The 21447-nt window shown below is 46.0% G+C and overlaps 1 protein-coding gene across 1 annotated transcript in view; it reads left to right on the top strand.

Annotated features, from left to right (window-relative positions):
• The first annotated feature begins 19 nt into the window (after window positions 1–19).
• The window catches only part of LOC139278047 (aryl hydrocarbon receptor-like), a 97447-nt gene continuing 76019 nt past the window's right edge, over window positions 20–21447 (top strand). The window contains exons 1-3 of the mRNA XM_070896713.1: window positions 20–102; window positions 6266–6348; window positions 10154–10338. Coding sequence (XP_070752814.1) covers window positions 6293–6348; window positions 10154–10338 — 241 coding nt within the window. The 5' untranslated portion in view covers window positions 20–102; window positions 6266–6292. The remainder of the gene's footprint in view (window positions 103–6265; window positions 6349–10153; window positions 10339–21447) is intronic.

The raw sequence follows: 21447 nt of genomic DNA, 5'->3' as shown, positions 1-21447 counted from the left end.
GGGCAGGAGATGCGGACAGGTTGCGGTGCCGCGGAGTGAGTCGGATGGGAGGTGATTTGCTTTCAGCGAAAAGGATGCAAAAAATGCAGTGACCGAGAGGAGGTATTTGGGATTTAACTTTTTGTCTCACAGTTAAAAGCCTGTGCTTCAGGCCATGGACATTCTCACAGTTTACCTGGCTCAGGTGTGTGGATGACCCGGATGGGATGGTATCAAAGTGCACAATCTCTCACAGCTATCAGTTAGAAAAGTAAACTTTGGGTCTTTGTTTGAAGGATTTGTCCTTTAACTCTGAAAAAAATACACCCACGAGTTAAAGTGGCCTTGAAGGACTAGATTGGACAAATCGTCTCATTGGCTTGAGATTAAAAGTTTGGGATTGCAGTCTTAGCAGGTAAGCAAAATACTTTGCATAGTTTCAAAACAAATCTGATTGTCAGGAGTTGATGTGTGCATTTGTGGAAAACACATTTGCTTCTGTCGTTACTACAAATTTATCCACGGATCTGGGAATCCATACTGAGCAATGCTGGGTTGCATTCACCTACAACTGGTTAATGGTTTTGTTTGCGTCTTAATTTGCAAAACAAAATGGAGAAGTGGAGCTGATAATGTATCTAAAAGGGCCGTCTGGCTTCACGAGAAAATGACATTAACTTTTTTGAGGATGTCCTAAAATGTGTCATTATTGTAATTTTGTGTTTTTGCATATTATTGCGTGCAAGGTAAACATTTTACATACCTTTGTAACTCCATTTAACATGATCTTTATTGCAGAGAGGTCTAGATTTTTTTTGGGGGGGGTTGTTTTAGTAGCCTGCAAACAAAGATATTGTAATAGAATCGTTTTGGATAGCTGAAACTAAGATAGGCCGAATAGCCTTGCTCATCTATAATGATCTTGTTCCAAAGCTGTTGCTAACCATTGTTTGCTAAATGAAAATTTTATTTGATTGTGGTGCAATACTGTAGATATAAATGTTATTGTGCTGCTCAGTTTCTTGACAGACTTAATTAACAATTGTAGATAGAACATATAAAAGCCCACACCCAAAAGTAAATTCTGTTTTTAATTTCCTTTTTTAATGCTGCATGGTTCATCTGCTTGAATTTGGCAGGACTGGCAGTTTGAAGTGCTGTTCTCCTTGCTACACCTTCATTGGTTCAGGATTTAGGATTTATTTACCAATGAGGGAACAGTGCTGAGAACAGACCTTTCCAAATTGCTAGTCCTGCCAAATTCAAGCAGATGAACTGAACCCTGCACATAAGACAACAATTATAGAAACTGAGTGGACACTGGTGCTGCAGGATGGTGATTCACCAGTGTTTTGGCAAGGCTCGTGGAACAAATATGCCCCACAGATTGTAGCTTGAATGCTTGGTTTATATTCATATTCATTAGCTCACTGTTTTATTTTCTATAGTGCTCTCTTTCTCCCTTTTTCCCTCTCTTTCTGTGGTTTCTCTCCCCCCTCCCCCCAACATAAATCTATCATATATAGTGTGGTACTGAGCACAAAGCAGGGGAGGTCCCAGGTTCAGTTCCTGGTCCTGCTGAGTTTGTTAATCTTGCAATGGTTATGGAGATGGCAGCAGTGTCCTGGGCAATGGAGCAGAAAATTCATTTGGAAGTTCTATTGCTGACCTTGAAACAGGAGGCCCTGGTGGAACTGTGTCTGTGCGGATGGCAGGATCGTGCTCTGTTGTGATGCCCTCGAGGGCAGTTAGCTGAACCGCTGCCCAGGCTGCCTAATTGTAAAAAAGGCACAAGGGGTTGATGGTGACTGGGAAAATGTACCTGTATCACCACCGAAAGAGGAGCCCATTACGCCCACCTGTGATGGATCTGGAGCCACCAAATACTACGCTTTATAGTGTTGTACTGCGCAATCTTTCCAGACACAACCCAAATTTGGAATGACAAAATCTATAATTGTGCTGCTAAGTGCTTCCCCCCCCCCACCATTCATCTAACATGTTCATCACACATTACTGTCACATTTTAACTAAACAATATTTTAAAATAGACATGGGGAATCGACCATGTCCTGCTGATTTTTCTGATCTTGATAACTGGAGATTTACAAGCACCAAGCAATCCACAGAAAGGTCCTTCAGCAATTAGCGTCTAATTTCCTTAAAGGGACCGGGCTAGTTAAACACCACTCCATTCTAGCAGCTAACAATTATGACCATGCTCCAGACTATCTGTGGCCATTGCCTTGGGAGATCAGCTAGTAATGTTTTTTTTTAATTATAATATTCTTTGGGCTCATCTGTACTTTATTTTTTTTAATCTTGTAAGGTTGTTTAACTGTTAGAAATCATGCAACATTAAAATATACTTTAAAGCAAGGCTGTACTTCCTAGTCTTTTAATCCCTTGCTGTACTTAATCTTTTGATCTCTTGCTGCCTTTAGAATCATAGAATGGTTACAGCAGGGAAGAAGGCCATTCGGCCCGTTGAACCCATGCCGACTCTTGGCTAGTCCCACTCCCCTGCCCTTTCCCTGTAGCCCTGCACATTTTTTCATTCAGATACTTATCCAACTCGCTTTTGAAAAATAAAATTGCGTCTGCCTCCACCAACCTGTTGGGCAGTGAGTTCCAGATCTTAACCACTCACTGCCTTAAAAACGTTTTTTCTTGCATCACCTTTGGTTCTTTTGCCAATCACCTTAAATCTGTGTCCTCTTGTTCTCGGCCCTTCTGCCAATGGGAACAGTTTCTCTCTATATATCTTTGTCCAATCAATATTAAAATTGCCCATGATTATTGCCGTTCCTTTTTTTACAAGCCTTCATCGTTATTTATTGATTTATAATCCGTCCAACAGTGTAGCTACTGTTAGGGGGCCTATAGACTTCGCCCACCAGCGACTTTTTCCCCTTATTATTCCTTCTCTCCACCCAAACTGATTCAACATCTTCATCTTCTGAGCCAATATAATTTCTCACTAATGCACTGATCTTATTCTTTATTAACAGGGCTACCCCACCTCCTTTTCCTTTCTGTCTGCCCTTCTGAATTTTTAAATACCCCCGAATATTTAGTTTCCAGCCTTGGTCACCTTCCAACCACGTCTCTGTAATGGCTATCAGATCATACCCATGTGTATCTATTTGTGCCGTCAACTCATCTATTCTGTTACGAATGCTGTGTGCATTCAGACAAAGAGCTTTTAAATTTGTTTTTTTACCATTTTTTCCTGCTTTGACCCCACTTTCTGATTCACCTTTATGTTTATGCATTCTGTCCCTTCCTGGCACACTCTGGTTTTCATTTCCCCCTGTGCTACCCTGCTCAATTTCCTTTTCCTTATTCTTTGACTTGACTTTTTGAATTTTTGCTCACCTGAACCCTTTTTCCCCTGCCCCCTTAATTAGTTTAAAGCCCTCTCAACAGCCCTAGTTATTTGATTCGCCAGGACCCTAGTCCCAGTATGGTTCAAGTGAAGCCCATCCCAACAGAACAGCTCCCTCTTACCACAGTACTGGTGCCAGTGTCCCAGGAACCAAAACCCATTTCTCCCACATCAATCTTTGAGCCATGTGTTTAACTTTCTGATCTTATTTACCCTATGCAAATTTGCTCGTGGCTTGGATAGTAATCCAGAGGTTATTACCTTTGTGATTCTGCTCATAATCCCTCAGCAGAACCTCTTTATTTTTCCTACCTATGTCGTTGGTACGCATGTGGACCATGACAACTGGATCTTCGCCCTCCCACTCCACGTTCCTCTCCAGCCCAGAGGAGATGTCCTTAACCTTGGCACCGGGCAGGCAACACAGCTTTCGGGAGACTTAATTGAGCTGTATAAAATTATGGGGGGCCTAGATAGAGTGGATTGGAAAGACCCTTTCTCCTTCACAGAGGGGTCATTAACCAAGGAGCATAGATTTAAAGTAAGCAGTAGGAGGTTTAGATGGGATTTGAGGAGAATTCTTTTCACCCAGAGGGTGGTGCGGGTCTGGAACTCACTGCCTGAAAAGGTGGTAAAGGCAGAAACCCTCATAGCATTTAAAAAGTACTTGGATATGCACTTGAAGTGCCGTAACCTACAAGGCTACGGACCAAGAGCTGAAGAGTGGGATTAGGCTGGATTGCTCTTTGTCACCTGGAACGAACACGATGGGCCGAATGGTCGTCTTCTGTGCTGTAAATTTCTATGGTTCTATGAAAAACTGGGCTGACAAGTGATTCAACAAAATCAGTTTCTGCTGAAGTATTTTTAGAGAGTTAATAGATTTTACTGGGCTATCTTTTTAAAAATATGCTGTTATGCTTGATCTATTTATCAAAGGTGTCAGCTGTGGCTCAGTGGTAACTCTCTTGCCTCTTGAGTCGTAAGGTTGTGGGTTCAAGTCCCACTCCAGTGACTTGGGTACATAACCTCGGCTGATACTCCAGTGCAGTGCTGAGAGACTGCTACATTATCAGACGTGCCCTTTTTTGGATGAGACTTTAAACTGAGGTCCCCTCTGCTCTCTCAGCCGGACATAAAAGATTCTAAGGTGTTATTTCGAAGAAGAGCAGGGGAGTTCTGCTGGTGTCCTGACCAACCAACATCACAAATAATCATTTATCTCATTGCTGATTGTGGAATCTTGCTGTGTGCAAATTGACTGCTGAATTTCCTTACATTACATCAGTGCCTATGCTTCAAAATTACTTCATTGGCTGGGAAGCATTTTGGGATGTCCCAAGATTGTGAAAGGCAATGTATAGATAATAGACGTGTCTTTTCTTTCTAATATAAAATCATATATATTACTTGACTATTGCACTTCCTGACCACAAAATTGGGCATCCTTTGGCTTGCTGTCAGCAACTCCACAGGAGATTGGCTAATGAGTTGACTCTGCCTCCCTTGACAAATGACTTGGTGTCTCACTGGAACTGATGTAATACATCATATTCGACATACTGGGGCCGAAATTCAGCTCCCGAATAAGGCTCGTTACCGTCCGTTTGCTGCGGCCATGCGGTGGAGTCGAGCGGCCACCGATTTCTGGTCAAATGGTCGCCGCAAGCTAAATTCAGCAGGGGGGACCCGCTGCGGCCGAGAGTGCGTCATCAGTGCGTGCACCGCCGGCAACCCCCTGCCTCCGGTGAAATTTAACATTCTTATTGCTGCCGAGTGGTGCCCCCGACAGTTTTTTCTGTCGGTGCACCTTTGATTCCCTCCGTAAGCCCTGGCTGCATGGCGGCCATTAAAGGCAAATGTCCAATGCTGTAGCCACCATTTACTTTTTTTTGCTGGCCGACTTCCATGTCGGCCGGACTATTGTGCTCCACTGGTTAGGTCGGGCCGCCAACAGGCAGCCTGGCACCCCCTCTTGGGTGCCAGACCGCTGTCCCGGCCAAAACCCTCCCTGGTGGACCAGTGTTCGATCACGACTGATGTCCGATTTTCTCCCATTTAATGGAGGCGAGATACGTGGTGACGTAGTCGCACAATGACATCACCAACGCTCTGCTGCTGACCGACAGCAGCAGAGAATCCGTCCCGCCTCCGCTTCTGCCCGTCACAAGCACTTACCGCCACACTTCTGCTCCCTTAATAACCGAATTCCGGTCCGCTCCAACCAAAATTGCCAAAGAGCTGAAAATGGATCAAGAGTCCGCCTTGTCTGACGCAACGGTAAAAACACCTAGAAAACGGTAGGTGCGCCAGGTTTCCGGCGGGGGTGAATTTCTACCCCACTGTCCTGAGAAATGCTATTTAGGGAATTACTGTAGTCTGCTCTAGGTCCCCACTCCAATGTGCTTGTGGGGGATTCGACAACTTAACGTGAGATAAGCCATACATACGCACACCATAAGGATTCCAAGTTCAATCCTTGCTCTGTGGTCAACTGACTTTAGGAGGTGTACTACTGACCTGGCCTCAATGGTGCTCCATTACAGAGGGGCAATGGAGAGAGGGTCCCTAATCCCGGTCACTATCCACTGACCCCCTGCTGGAACGTGCACTCATTTGGCTGGTAACTGAGGGCAGGCTCTGCTGTGATGCCTCCCTCCCTTCAATTGAGTAGCCAGCTGTCCAACATCATGCATATTGCATGAATGGCCAGTTAGGTGGGGCTTTGGGACATGTATCTCCATCCGATTCACTGTTTTTAAGGAGGGGGGAGCTCCAGGAGAGAGAATGCAATAAAATTCTGCTTTGTTAAAATTCTGAGAGGTTTCTGTAAATTTTCTCCATGTTTGTGTGGTGTGTGATTCTAGCTGGACTGACATTCTCCTGTCTTCCTTTCAGCTGTAAACCATCATCTGCATTGGAATCATGTTAAATTCAGGTCTTTACGCAGTGAGGAAGAGGAGGAGGCCCATGCAAAAAATGTAAGGATTCTTCAACAAGACAGACAGTGATGTAGTTAATGGGGATCAAGTGTGGTCAGTGCTTCAATGCTGGGGATGTTGACCTGGTCGAGGATGCTAATGTTGGTGCATCTGTCCTCCCAGGGGATTTGTAGGATCTTGTAGAGACATCATTGGTGGTATTTCTCCAGTGACTTGAGGTGTCTACTGTACATGGTCCATGTCTCTCAGCCATACAGGAGGGCGGGTATTACTACAGCCCTGTAGACCATGAGCTTGGTGGCAGCTTTAAGGGCCTGGTCTTCAAACATTCTTTTCCTCTTTTGAGATCATTGAAGCACTGACCACATTTGATCAGCTCTGCTGGGCAGGCCACATAGTTCACATGCCAGACACGAGACTCCCAAAGCAAGCGCTCTACTCGAAACTCCTTCAGGGCAAACAAGCCAAAGGTGAGCAGAGGAAACGTTACAAGGACACCCTCAAAACCTCCCTGATGAAGTACAACATCCCCACTGACACCTGGGAGTTCCTGGCCAAAGACCGCCCTAAGTGGAGGAAGTGCATCCGGGAGGGCGCTGAGCTCCTCGAGTCTTGTCGCTAAGAGCATGCAGAAATCGAGCGCAGGCAGCGGAAAGAGCGTGCGGCAAACCCGTCCCACCCACCCCTTCCCTCAAACACTATCTGTTCCACCTGTGACAGGGACTGTGGCTCTCGTATTGGACTGTACAGCCACCTAAGAACTCATGTTAAGAGTGGAAGCAAGTCTTCCTCGATTCCGAGGGACTGCCTATGATAATAATGATGATGATAATGGGGAGCATTGTGGATGTACTGGGATCTGACATCACGCCAGCCAACCACATTTGATCCTTTTGTTGTTGCAGTCCGCCAGAAATGTGAAATTCATATAATTCCAGAAAATGACCGTTGCCTCAGTTTGCTCTCTTGTGGAAATCAAAATGAGTGAATATACATATCTACTCGAGGAGTATTTGTTTCTGCAAAGCATAAAATTAAATCCAATGATTATTTTGAAGTCATAAGTACTATAAATTATTTCAGGACGACCGATAGGTGACGGTTAATGTGGAGAATTGTGACGAAATGCAGTTTGGGAGGAAAACTAAGGTATTGGGGTATACACTCCAGGGAAAGACATTGAAGTACTTGCATGAACAGAGACCCAGTGGTTCAATGCATAATTCCCCGAAGGTGTAATTGCAGATGGATAAAGCCATAAAACAGGCCAACAACACTTTGAGTTTTATAAATGGGGTCAGAGAGCACAAGGGTAATGGTGAGTTATACAAACCATTGATTATCCCAAGGACTGTGTGCAGATTTGGTGCATCATTGTAGAAAGGACGTTAAAACCATAGAAAGTATACAGTGTAGGATGATGCCGGGGATAAAAAAACTGTAGCTATGAGGAGAGCTCTGAGATACTGGGACTATTTCCACTGGAGCAGAGAAGATTAAGAGGAGAACTAAGAGAGGTTTTAAAAATTATGAAGGTAAATAGGTGGGGTGAATAGGAAAAGGCTATTTTATCTGGTTGGAGAGTCAGTGACGAGGGTGCATCAATTTAAAATGATCACTGAGAGTGAGCGGAAAGGTTGGGAGAAACCTCTTTACTCAGTGGATTGTTGGAGTGTGGGATGCTTTGCCACAGGGAATCTGTAAGGCTGAAATCATGGCATATTTTAAAGAAAAATTGGATAAATATTTACAGCAGAGGAAGGTACAGACTATGGAAAGGGAACAGGAGAGTGGGATTAGTTCTGGATTGCTCCAGCACATTCACAGTGGGCTGAATTGCCTCATTTTATGCTGTAAACACTGAGTCCTTTGCTGCATAGCCTGATAAAAGGGCAGCACCCTGCCTGATGCTTCCAGAGCTTCAGACCGAGTCTGGGGATTACCAATTCCGACCGACACTTGTCTTACAGGTGTTTTATCTACATTTTTTATTGGGGTGAGAGGGGGTGAAGGAATGCATTTAACCTTGTATCTTGCAGAGGTTCTTGTTCTCCAGTGGACATGATGGTATATTGCACAACAATATAAGAAGCCGGAGCAGGCCATTTAGCCCCTCGTCTGCTCCGCCATTCAGTAAGATCAAGGCTGATCTGATCTTGGCCTCAACTCCACTTCCCCGCCCACTTCCCATAACCCTTGACTCCCTTTCAAGGATTCCTTCTTCAGGAATTAGCAGTCCCATTGTGTTCTTTGTGGGTTCCTATACTTGCCAGAAGGCCTAATCTAGGGACGGGAGAGAGGGTGTGGTGGAGAGATGTCCTCTCTGACCGTAGTCTGCCATCTCCCAAGCAGAGGTGGAATTTACAAAGCATCTGTAGAGATGCATGTGATGCATTATCCCAAGCTGGACCTCTCATGTTCTGTTCCTTCTGTTACACCTGTTTCTCCTCTATCTAGTGGCCCAGGTCTTGGTTTTCAGACCCTTTCAAGCCTTCTGTGTTGTCTTTTTGGTCTGGATGCAAATGTGAAGCAAAGTGTAGAGATGGGTTTGTGGGCAGGGGGGGTGCGGTAGATGCAGTTCCTGGTGGCTGGCTCGTGGTGGAGCTTTTTGTAGTGCGGCTGCCCCTAGAGGAAGTATTTAATTTTTGAGTTTGTAGCACTGATCACTTTGGGTCATCATCACAGGCAGTCCCTCGGAATCGAGGAAGACTTACTTCCACTCTAAAAATTAGTTCTTAGGTGGTTGAACAGTCCAATACAAGAATCACAGTCCCTGTCACAGGTGGGACAGATAGTTGAGGGTAAGGGGTGGGTGGGACTGGTTTGCCGCACGCTCTTTCCACTGCCTGCGCTTGTTTTCTGCATGCTCTGAGCGATGAAACTTGAGGTGCATTGCCTCCACTTAGGGCAGTCTTTGGCCAGGGACTCCCAGGTGTCAGTAGGGATGTTGCACTTTTTCAGGGAGGCTTTGAGGGTGTCCCTGTAATGTTTTCTCTGTCCACCTTTGGCTTGTTTGCCCTGAAGGAGTTCCGAGTAGACCGCTTGCTTTGGGAGTCTCATGTCTGGCATGCGAACAATGTGGCCTGCCCAGCGGAGCTGATCGAGTGTGGTCAGTGCTTCAATGCTGGGAATGTTGGCCTGGTCGAGGACGCTAACATTGATGCATCTGTCCTCCCAGGGGATTTACAGGATCTTGCGGAGACATCGTTGGTGGTATTTCTCCAGCGACTTGAGACGTCTCCTGTACATGGTCCATGTCTCTCAGCCATACAGGAGGGCGGGTATTACTACAGCCGTGTAGACCAGGAGTTTGGGAGCAGATTTGAGGGCCTGGTCTTCAAACACTCTGTTCCTCAGGCGGCCGAAGGCTGCACTGGTGCACTTTGGGTGAGGTGAAATTATCTGTCAAAAGTGAGAAAATCGCGGGGTTTTGCTGGCTCTGGATACGAACTTAACTATTCCAAAACCAAGTATTTTAATTCATTATTTGCATGAAGTGAAGCATTTGGCAATCAGTTATTCTGCTGAAACCATGTCTGCCAGTTACTTCTTTTGTGCGTTGCTCTCGGGTGTCCGCTTTGGCTTAGTGGTAGCACCCTTGCATCCACAATCTTCTGACTCTGAGGCAAATCCCACTCCAGAGACTTGAGCACATAATTCAGTCCTGCCCTGTCGCATGAGATGTTAAACCTAGTCTCGATACGAGGGACAGTCTATGATGATGTTAAACCTAGATTATAACCGTGACTACACTTCAAAAAGCACTTAATTGGCTGTAAAGCACTTTGGGACATCCTGAGGTCACGGAAGTGCTGTGTAAATGCAAGTCTTTCTTTCTCTCCAGCAAACCGCCGACCCCTGAAGGGGTGAAGTCCACTCCGTCCAAGAGACACCGGGAGCGATTGAACGCCGAGGTGGAACGGCTGGCTGGATTGCTGCCGTTCCCAGAGGAGGTGATCAACAAGCTGGACAAGCTGTCTGTGCTCCGGCTGAGTGTCAGCTACCTGAGGGCCAAGAGCTTCTTCGACGGTAAGCCCGTCACTGTTCCTCTGTGTGTGTATTAGCAGAATCCCATCCTAATGGACGGCTTTATTTGCTGTTTTAACACTGGCCATGCTGTGGACCACGAGAATTCAAATGGGTTCCTTTCTGCTGGAATGCTTTCCTCTGCAATCTCGCACAATGTAGTGACTTGCCTTGAGGTGGTCACGTGTGTTTTATTCCTCTTCTCTTGCGAGTCTTGACATTAGCTGCACTGTTGATTTAAATGCATTATCCACACTGAGTTATGCTGTAATTTGAATTTGTCCTTATTGACAAGCCAGTCCCATTAGTACCATGCATGCTCCTGTATCTTAATATCAGCAACAGCTATGCGGGTACGGTAGCATAGTGGTCATATTGCTGAACCAGTAATCCAGAGATCTGGACTATTGATCCAAAATGGGAATTCAAATCCCACTCCAGCAGCTGTGGAATTTAAATTCAGTAAAATCTGGAATTTAAAAAAAAAAGCTAGCATCAGTAATGGTGACCATCAAACTATCGGATTGTCGTAAAAGCCCATCTGGTTCAGTAATGTCCTTTTTTAGGGAAGGAAATCTGTGTCCATACCTGGTCTGGGCCTATATGTGACTCCAGACCTACAGCAATGTGGTTGACTCTTAACTGCCCCCTCAAGGGCAATAATTGCTGGCCTTGCCAGTGACGCACACCACATCCCATGAACATATTAAAAACAACACGTTATTTGTAGCTGTGCATAATCCTTGGCGTGTTGTGAAACCCGACGTGGGTTAAGAGGGCAGGGTGTTACAGGAATGGTCACTGTAAAGAATATTGAACTGTAACTCAGAGAAAACCTCTGCAGCATTTTTTAAAACGAACCACAGACAGCATGTGGTGAAGAAGCTGGTTGCATATTCTACATACCTGGTGCTTACTCATTTACTTGTACACTGCAGGCCGCTTTAAAATAACTTGATTTGTTTTAAAGGAAAATGTTACTCTGAGGGTGATGGGAGGAAAGTAATTTTAAAGTAAAGTGCTCTCTGGAAATCCCCGTTAGAAAAGCTGGGTTTGAAACCTGTCCCCCAAGTGAGGAGGCGTCCCCATCGACGCAGGTCATGGAGCAGCTTGTCACCCAACTGGAAGATACCCACGCGAATGCAGCTGTGGTGGGTCTCTATTCAGCAGACTGCTACTGAGGGATCAGCATGCTTCCTGCTGCTTGATTCAAACCTGGTGTTGAAATGTAAGTGAGAGACTCCGTACCCACACGGGGCTGGTACTGAGCCTTTGATGCACATCTCCGTGCCAGATTTGGTATGTAAGGATGGTAAGAATACTGAGTCAGCTGTGGCTCAGTGGGTAGCACACTCGCCTCTGAGTCAGGAGGTTGTGGGTTCAAGTCCCACTCCAGGAAGATGAGCACAGAAATCTAGGCTGACATTGCAGTGCTGATACATTTGGATGTTAAACCGAGGCCCCGGCTGCTCTCTCAGGTGGACGTAAAAGATCCCACAGCACTATTTTGAAGAAGAGCAGGGAAGTTATCTCCGGAGTCTTGGTCAATATTTATCCCTCAATCAACATTAAAAAAAAAACAGATGATCTGGTCATAATCACATTGCTGTTTGTGGAAGCTTGCTGTGCGCAAGTTGTTTCCCACATTACAACAGTGACTACACTCCAAAAGTAGTTCATTGGGCTTTGAGACGTTCTGTGGCCGTGAAAGGCGCTATATAAATGCAAGTCTTTCTTTCTATTATGGTTATGCTGGATAGCATCTAGCAAGGGAACAGAAGAAATAGGAGCAGGATAAGGCCACCTAGCCCCTCGAGCCTGCTCCGCCATTTAATAAGATTATGGATGATCTGATCATGGACTCAGCTCCACTTCCCTGCCCACTCCCCATAACCCTTTATTCCCTTATCGCTCAAAAATCTGTCTATCGCCGCCTTAATTATATTAAATATATTCAATGACCCGTCTCCTCAGCTCTCTGGGGCAGAGAATTCCATAGATTTACAACTCTGAGAGAAGAAATTTCTCCTCATCTCAGTTTAAAATGGGCAACCCCTTATTCTGAGACTATGTCCCCTAGTTTTAGTTTCCCCTATGAGTGAAAATATCCTCTCTCCATCCACCTTGTCTAGCCCCCTCATTATCTTATATGTTTCGATAAGATCATCTCTCATTCTTCTGAACTCTTAACAAGTATCGGCCCAACTTACTCAGCCTATCTTCGTGAATCAACCGAGTGAACCTTCTCTGAACAGCCTCCTGTGCAAGTATATCCTTCCTTAAATACAGAGAACAAAACTCTACGCAGTACTCCAGGTGTGGCCTCATCAATAACCTGTACAGCTGTAACAGGACTTCTCTGCTTTTATACTCTATCCCCCTTGCAATAAAGGCCAACATTCCATTTGCCTTCCTGATCACTTACTGTACCTGCATACTAACTTTTGTATTTCATGCACAAGGACCCCCAGGTCCCTCTGTACTGCAGCAATTTGCAATTTTTCTCCATTTAAATTCTAATTTGCTTTTCTATTTTTTTCTGCCAAAGTGGATAATCTCACACTTTCCCACATTATGCTCCATCTGCCAAATTTTTGCCCACTCACTTAACCTGTCTATGTCCCTTTGCAGATTTTTTGTGTCCTCCTCACAATTTGCTTTCCCACCCATCTTTGTATTATCAGCAAACTTGGCTACATTACACTCAGTCCCTTCATCCAAGTCATTAATATAGATTGTAAATAGTTGAGGACCCAGCACCGAACCCTGCGACATCCCACTAGTTACTGTTTGCCAACCGGAAAATGACCCATTTATCCCAACTCTCTGTTTTCTGTTAGTTAGCCAATTCTCTATCCATGCTAATAAACTACCCCCAACCCCGTGAACCTTGTGCAGTAACCTTTTACGTGGCACCTTATCAAATGCCTTCTGGAAATCCACTGGTTCCCCCTTATCCACCCCTCTCGTTACATCCTCAAAGAACTCCAGCAAATTTGTCAAACATGATTTCCCTTTCATAAAACCATGCTGACTCTGCTTGATTGACTTACGCTCCTCCAAATACCCCGCTACTGCTTCCTTAATAATGGACTCCAGCATTTTCCCAACGACAGATGTTAGGCTAACTGGTCGATAGTTTCCTGCTTTTTGTCTGCCTCCTTTTTTAAATAGGGTCGTTACATTTGCGGTTTTCCAATCCACTGGGCCCACCCCAGAATCCAGGGAATTTTGGTAAATTACAACCAATGCATTCATTATCTCTGCAGCCACTTCTTTTAAGACCCTAGGATGTAAGCTATCAGGGCCAGGGGACTTGTCCACGTTTAGTCCCATTATTTTACTGAGTACTACCACTTTAGTGATCGTGATTGTATTAAGTCCCTCCTTCCATATAGCCCTTTGATTATTCACTATTGGGATGTTTTAGTGTCTTCTACCATGAAGACCGGTACAAAATATTTGTTCAACGTCTCTGCCATTTCCCTGTTCTCCATTATTAATTCCCCAGTCTCATCCTCTAGGGGACCAACATTTACTTTACCCACTCTTTTCCTTTTTATGTACCTGTAGAAACTCTTACTATCTGTTTTTATATTTCATGCTAGTTTACTGTCATAATCTATCTTCCCTCTCTCCATAATTTTTTTTAGTCATTCTTTGCTGGCTTTTAAAAGTTTCCTAATCTTCTAGCCTCCCACTAGTCTTGGCCATATTGTATGCCCTTGTTTTCAATTTGATACCATCCCTTATTTCCTTAGTTAGCCATGGATGGTTATCCCTTCTCTTACAGTTTTTCCTTCTCATTGGGATATATTTTTGTTTCAAGTTATGAAATATCTCCTTAAATGTCTGCCCTGCTCATCAGCCGTCCCATACTTTCATCTATTTTCCCAGTCCACTTTAGCCAACTCTGCCTTCATACCTTTGTAGTCCCCTTTATTTAATCTTGGGACACTGGTTTGCGATCCAACTTTCTCATGCTCCAACTAAATTTGAAATTGAACCATGTTATGGTCACTCATTCCTAGAGGATCCTTTACTACGAGACCATTTATTAATCCTGTCTCATTACACAGTACCAGATCTAAGATAGCCTGCTCCCTGGTTGGTTCCGCAATGTCACGTTCAAGGAAACTATCCTGGATAACTATGAACTCTTCCTCAAGGCTACCCTGGCCAATTTGCTCTGTCCAATCAATATGAAGGCCAAAATCGCCCGTGATTGTTGCCGTTCCTTTTTTACAAGGAACAAGTGGGTTGATGTACTTTGTCCACACTGGTCCTTGCTGGCGAGGGTTATTGGGTCTCTGAGCTGACAAGGCCCGGATAACTCTTTTCCGCCTGCCCAAGTGGGAATTTGTAAAAGGGGAAGGGGATTTCTCCCAAAAGGAAATTATCAAATCAAATTTTGGCACAGGCAGCTACGATGATACATTGAAGTTTGTGTTCTGAGTCCTGAACCCTTTCCCTGAGTTACTTCTGAGTTACCACATATTATAAGAGGGCACGGGGATATAACGATAAGTCCTGCTGCTGGTGGGATATTTGCCAACATTTCCCGAGCTGTATTTCAGCTGCGGATGTGGCTTGTTGGCGTGTGAGTCTCCACTGCTGGAACAGGGCGGTGTCTGTTAAAGAGCCCTGACTGAGTGTCTGATTCGCTTGTTTAAAGAAACCACCCCTTTGAGGTCTTCCATTGCGTGCCTAGTGTCAGGAAATTAAAAGCTGTCCTGGCACAGTTCCAAACCTTTCAGTAATTGGTATTGATGTACTGCTTGCTCAGTTTATACTAAGTCTTTATCTGTCTAGGAAGACAAAGAGCAAAGCAAATATATTGGTTACACTGCAGTTGGAGTGCTAGGTGCTGTTATTGGCATCTTGGAAAAGGCAGAATATTAGAGCTTTGAAAGGGTACAGCAAAGATTCACTGGAATTATGCCAGGGAAATGAGAGATTATAGTTTATGAAGCAAAAAATCCGAACTTTTTTGCCTGGCACAGAGAAGGTTAAGGGGGGAGTCTTAATTCCATGATGATAAAAGATTTTTAGAAGGTAAATATATAATGAAGATTGATTCTGCTAGTTGGAAAAAGACTCTGGATTATCATTGGAAGGACGAAGGGGGGAGCTGTAAGATTTATTTTTGCCTTTATTAGGATTATTAGAACATAGAATAACTGGCTAAGGAGACACGAATCTTTAACATCAAGGGAATTAAATAAATATTTGAAAAGGAAGAATGTGAAAAGGACACTGGGAAAGGGAAGGGAAATGCCACTAGAGTAGATAACTTCAATTGCAGAGCAGAGGCTGGGTGGGCTGAATGACCTCCTCCTGTAAGCTCTATATAGAGCAAAAGGAATTAAAAACCGTGAATGCTGGAAATAGACAGCAGGTCCATCAGCATTTGAAAAGGGAAAAGACAGATTAAGATTTGGGATAGAGACCCTTTCATCAGAATTTATCAAGTTTCCAACAATGGTACTGTCCCAGAAAGGTCCCAGAAATGTTAACCTCTTCAGTTGCTAACTGACCACCTGTATATTTCCAGCAATTTTCTATTTTTTTTTTAGAGAGAGAAAGCAAGTTGGTTTCTAAAAAGAGCAGCACCTATTGCAGACAACAGGAAGTGGCTATTGATGATCTGTTACACTCTACATGTATTGATTGCACTGTAACCCAGGGCTTCCTTTTAAGCTAAATTAACTTTGTGGTTGCCAACCTTCATGCTACCATACATGAACTGACCATGAAAATGATTGAATGTTACTGTACCGCATGGGCTCGGAAGTGCCCAATCTTCATCCCTAGCCCATGCTGAGTTACTTGAGTAGTAGCGAAGAGAGAGAGAGAGAGAGAGACTTGCCTTCATTTAGCACCTTTCACGACTTTAGGACGTTCCAAAGCGCTTCACAGCCAATGAAGTACTTTCAAAATGTAGGCACCGTTGTAATATAGTCAATCTGTGCACAGCAAGCTCCCAAAAACATATGCGATAAATGACCAAATAATCTGTGGTGTTGGTTAGAACGTCCATCCTCCTCTTCGATTAGTGCCGTGGGATCTTTTACATCCACCTGCAGATGGGGCCTCGGTTTAACATCACATCTGAAAGACGGCACCTCCAACCATGTAGCACTCCCTCAGTATGGGACCTCACTGGCACAGAATGACTGCACATTTTCCTACATGACCGCCATTGCACTTCCAAGTAATTCATTGTCTGAAGCGCCGAGTCTTTTAGACAGGATAAAGTGCTCTCTAAATACAACTATTGTTCATTTTATATGCACTTTCCAGCAGCAATTGGCCTCTGCCATTAGCTGATTTTTTTTTTAAACCCCTCTCCCCATAGTTCAGCTGCTGATCGCACATGTTGTATCCACAGCATCAGCACAGCCAAGATCAGTTAGGTCAGCACAAATGAAGGATTGATTTGTGGATCGTTCTGGTCCATCGCTTCAGCTGTGGCTCAGTGGGTAGCACACTCGCCTCTGAGTCAGAAGGTTGTGAGTTCAAATCCCAGTCCAGGGACTTGAGCACAAAAAAAATCTGTGCAGTGCTGAGGGAGTGCTGCACTGTCGGAGGTGCTGTCTTTCGGATCAAATGTAAAACTGTAGCCCCATCTGGGACGTAAAAGATCTCATGGCACTATTTCATAGAAACATAGAAAATAGGTGAAGGAGTAGGCCATTCGGCCCTTCGAGCCATTCAATAAGATCATGGCTGATCATTCACCTCAGTACCCCTTTCCTGCTTTCTCTCCCTTTAGCCGTAAGGGCCATATCTAACTCTCTTGAATATATCCAATGAACTGGCATCAACAACTCTCTGCGGGAGAGAATTCCACAGGTTAACAACTCTCTGAGTGAAGAAGTTTCTCCTCATCTCAGTCCTAAATGGCTTACCCCTTATCCTTAGATTATGTCCCCTGGTTCTGGACTTCCCCAACATCGGGAACATTCTTCCTGCATTTAACCTGTCCAGTCCCGTCAGAATTTTATATGTTTCTATGAGATCCCCTCTCATCCTTCGAAACTCCAGTGAATACAGGCCCAGTCGATCCAGTCTCTCCTCATATGTCAGTTCTGCCATCCTGGGAATCAGTCTGGTGAACCTTCGCTGCACTCCCTCATCTATTTCATCTTTAATAATTGATTCCAACATTTTCCCCACTACTGATGTCAGGCTAACCGGTCTATAATTACCCGTTTTCTCTCCCTCCTTTCTTAAAAAGTGGTGTTACATTAGCTACCCTCCAGTCCATAGGAACTGATCCAGAGTCGATAGACTGTTGGAAAATGATCACCAATGAATCCACTATTTCTAGGGCTGCTTTCGTAAGTACTCTGGGATGCAGACTATCAGGCCCTGGGGATTTATCGGCCTTCAATCCCATCAATTTCCCTAACACAATTTCCCGCCTAAAAAGTTCCTCCTCCTCACTAGACCCTCGGTTCCCTAGTATTCCGGAAGGCTATTTGTGTCTTCCTTCGTGAAGACCGAACCAAAGTATTTGTTTAACTGGTCCGCCATTTCTTTGTTCCCCCTTGATAAATTCACCTGAATCTGACTGCAAGGGACCTAGGTTTGTTTTCACTAATCTTTTCGAAGAAGAGCAGGGGAGTTATCCCCAGTTTCCTGGCTTATATTTATCCCTCCATCAACATAACAAAAACAGATTATCTGGTCATTATCACATTGTTGTTTGTGGGAGCTTGCTTGTGCACAAATTGGTCGCTGTGTTTCCTACATGACAACAGTGATTACATTCCAAAAGTATTTCATTGGCTGTAAAGCGCTTTGAGACATCTGGTGGTTGTGACAGGCGCTGTATAAATCCAAGTCATTCTTTTCTTTTATCTGAGTTAACACATTGTGTGTGTATTGATGCACTGAAGTATCCAGGGATCACCAGTGTGGATTGGGGCCAAGTAGGGCAGCTGCTTTCAGCCAAAGACTTGGCTGGAAAATAGTTACATCAACAGGAAGCATTGATCACACTGTTGTCTGTGTTGACCTGACATTAACATTTTATTGGCCCAGCCACTTGGATACAAAAATCCAAACTCATCAAACAAGTGGCGGCATATTCCCACCCATACCCTGGGTTGAACTGTTGCTGGATGAAATGTGCATTTTCTTGCTTGCAATCCACAAATTCCACCCTGACCTTCAGTGTTCTGTGCCCATGGCGTGTTTCTTCCTCTGTCCTCGGCCATGTTCTGTACAAAATACCAGAGAGAATGGGGTTAACCCTTTTGAGGGCTGACCATTCCTTTTCTAACTTTCCCAAATTAGTTTCAACACACTGCTGTGTAGAATTGGAAACTACCTCCACATTTTTGGCTTCTAACAGCATGTCTGATTTACTGAAATTATTTCCGATAACCGAGCATGTGTGCGTGACTCAGCAAGTGTGCAAAAATATTTTTTTAACTGCTTGTGTGCGTTTGAGGCATGGCGTGGTAAGTGTAGCATGCTTTGGGGGAAAAAGGTGCCTTTGGACCTACGGATCCCAAAGCTCCCCACCGCTGGGGTTTATCTCGCCTCATGTCTGGGTGTGTTGTAGACTCATTGATTGCTGTGATTAGTCAACACCTCCATTATCATTGTACGGTGTGACTATCAGGGTGGTGGAAGCCGAACTAGATGGAGCTTGGTCACCTTACATCTATCTTTTTTTCTTATTTGAAAGGGAACTTTGAAAGCAGTCCAGTAGCACAGTAGATAAATGCGGGTAAAATCGCTGGGCTATGTTGAGTAGGACCTAAGTTTCCTCTAACTACGGTAAAGGGAGGTGGCTGGCACAGGCTTGATGGGCCAAACAGCGGCCTCCTGTGCTGTAACCAGTCTATGGTTCTATAAAAATCCATCAGAGTTCCTCGCTGACTCCTGTTAAACGAAACAGACTGGCAGAACCACCTCCAAGTCACACACCATCCTGACTTGGACATGTATCCCTGTTCCTTCATCCTCACTGATTCAAAACCCTGGAACTCCCTACATAACAGCACTGTGGGAGTACTTTCACCTCACAGACTGCAGCAGTTCAAGAAGGCAATTCACCACCACCTTCTCGAGGGCAATTAGGAATGGACAACAAATCCCTTGCTTTGCCAGCGACGCCCACATCCCGTGAACGGAAAAAAATGTGCAGTGAGGCTGGCAGGGGTGCAATGCACAGAGCTATCACTGCAGTCTTTCAATCGACAGGATTGGAAAAACTGTCTGTCCTCATGGCTCAAGTTTAGTACAGGGTTTGTGTCACATTGACTCACTCCTGTACCTTTCAATAAGATCTCCCATCCCTTCAACATGGTGGCACTGAGGAATCTCCTCTTCTAATGCAGAATGCTCTGGGAGGAGGAAAGTTAAGAATTTCAAAGGGAGGATGCTTACTTGGAGATGCTGCATCCGTTTGTGGTTCATGCAGGGAAACGAGAAGGAATTTTGCTCTCACTCATAAGCAGTCCCTTGAAACAAGGATGACCCGCTTCCACGCCAAAAAAGGATGAGTTCACAGGTATTTCAATCAAGGACCTGAATCTGAACTACATCCTGAAGTGTGGAAGATGCCTGTGCGGGGCTCAGGCACCAATAGCTGGCGTCATAGAGTTGGTGGGACGTAGGTTTCCATCTCTCTCGTTCATCGTCGTTCCCCCGCCCGCCACCGCCCCGCCCCAACTCCCCGGCCCCGCCACCACTTGTTCCCAGTTATTATGGTGGGGAGCTTCTGAGCAGAGGCTTTACATCCAGGTTTTTCTTTCTCTTTTTCTCTTTCTCTTTCTCACCCTTTCTTTTCCTCTTTCTCTTCCTTTCTTTCCTTTTCTCTCTCTCTGTTCCCCCCCTCTCTCGCTCTCTCTCTCTGTCCCCCCCCTCTCTCTCTCTGTCCCCCCCCTCTCTCTCTCTGTCCCCCCCCTCTCTCTCTCTGTCCCCCCCCTCTCTCTCTGTCCCCCCCCTCTCTCTCTCTGTCCCCCCCCTCTCTCTCTCTGTCCCCCCCCTCTCTCTCTCTGTCCCCCCCTCTCTCTCTCTGTCCCCCCCCTCTCTCTCTCTGTCCCCCCCCTCTCTCTCTCTGTCCCCCCCCTCTCTCTCTCTGTCCCCCCCCTCTCTCTCTCTGTCCCCCCCCTCTCTCTCTCTGTCCCCCCCCTCTCTCTCTCTGTCCCCCCCCTCTCTCTCTCTGTCCCCCCCCTCTCTCTCTCTGTCCCCCCCCTCTCTCTCTCTGTCCCCCCCCTCTCTCTCTCTGTCCCCCCCCTCTCTCTCTCTGTCCCCCCCTCTCTCTCTCTCTGTCCCCCCCTCTCTCTCTCTGTCCCCCCCTCTCTCTCTCTCTGTCCCCCCCTCTCTCTCTCTCTGTCCCCCCCCTCTCTCTCTCTGTCCCCCCCCTCTCTCTCTCTGTCCCCCCCCTCTCTCTCTCTGTCCCCCCCCTCTCTCTCTCTGTCCCCCCCCTCTCTCTCTCTGTCCCCCCCCTCTCTCTCTCTGTCCCCCCCCTCTCTCTCTCTGTCCCCCCCCTCTCTCTCTCTGTCCCCCCCTCTCTCTCTCTGTCCCCCCCCTCTCTCTCTCTGTCCCCCCCCTCTCTCTCTCTGTCCCCCCCCTCTCTCTCTCTGTCCCCCCCCTCTCTCTCTCTGTCCCCCCCTCTCTCTCTCTGTCCCCCCCCTCTCTCTCTCTGTCCCCCCCCTCTCTCTCTCTGTCCCCCCCCTCTCTCTCTCTGTCCCCCCCCTCTCTCTCTCTGTCCCCCCCTCTCTCTCTCTGTCCCCCCCCTCTCTCTCTCTGTTCCCCCCCTCTCTCTCTGTCCCCCCCCTCTCTCTCTCTGTCCCCCCCCTCTCTCTCTCTGTCCCCCCCCTCTCTCTCTCTGTCCCCCCCCCTCTCTCTCTCTGTCCCCCCCCTCTCTCTCTCTGTCCCCCCCCTCTCTCTCTCTGTCCCCCCCCTCTCTCTCTCTGTCCCCCCCCTCTCTCTCTCTGTCCCCCCCCTCTCTCTCTCTGTCCCCCCCCTCTCTCTCTCTGTCCCCCCCCTCTCTCTCTCTGTCCCCCCCTCTCTCTCTCTGTCCCCCCCCTCTCTCTCTCTGTCCCCCCCCTCTCTCTCTCTGTCCCCCCCCTCTCTCTCTCTGTCCCC

The sequence above is a fragment of the Pristiophorus japonicus genome, chromosome 13, assembly GCF_044704955.1.
Source record: "Pristiophorus japonicus isolate sPriJap1 chromosome 13, sPriJap1.hap1, whole genome shotgun sequence".
Taxonomy (NCBI): Eukaryota; Metazoa; Chordata; class Chondrichthyes; family Pristiophoridae; genus Pristiophorus; species Pristiophorus japonicus.
Note: the sequence above shows the minus strand (reverse complement) of the source record. Positions and strands in the feature narration are given on the sequence as shown.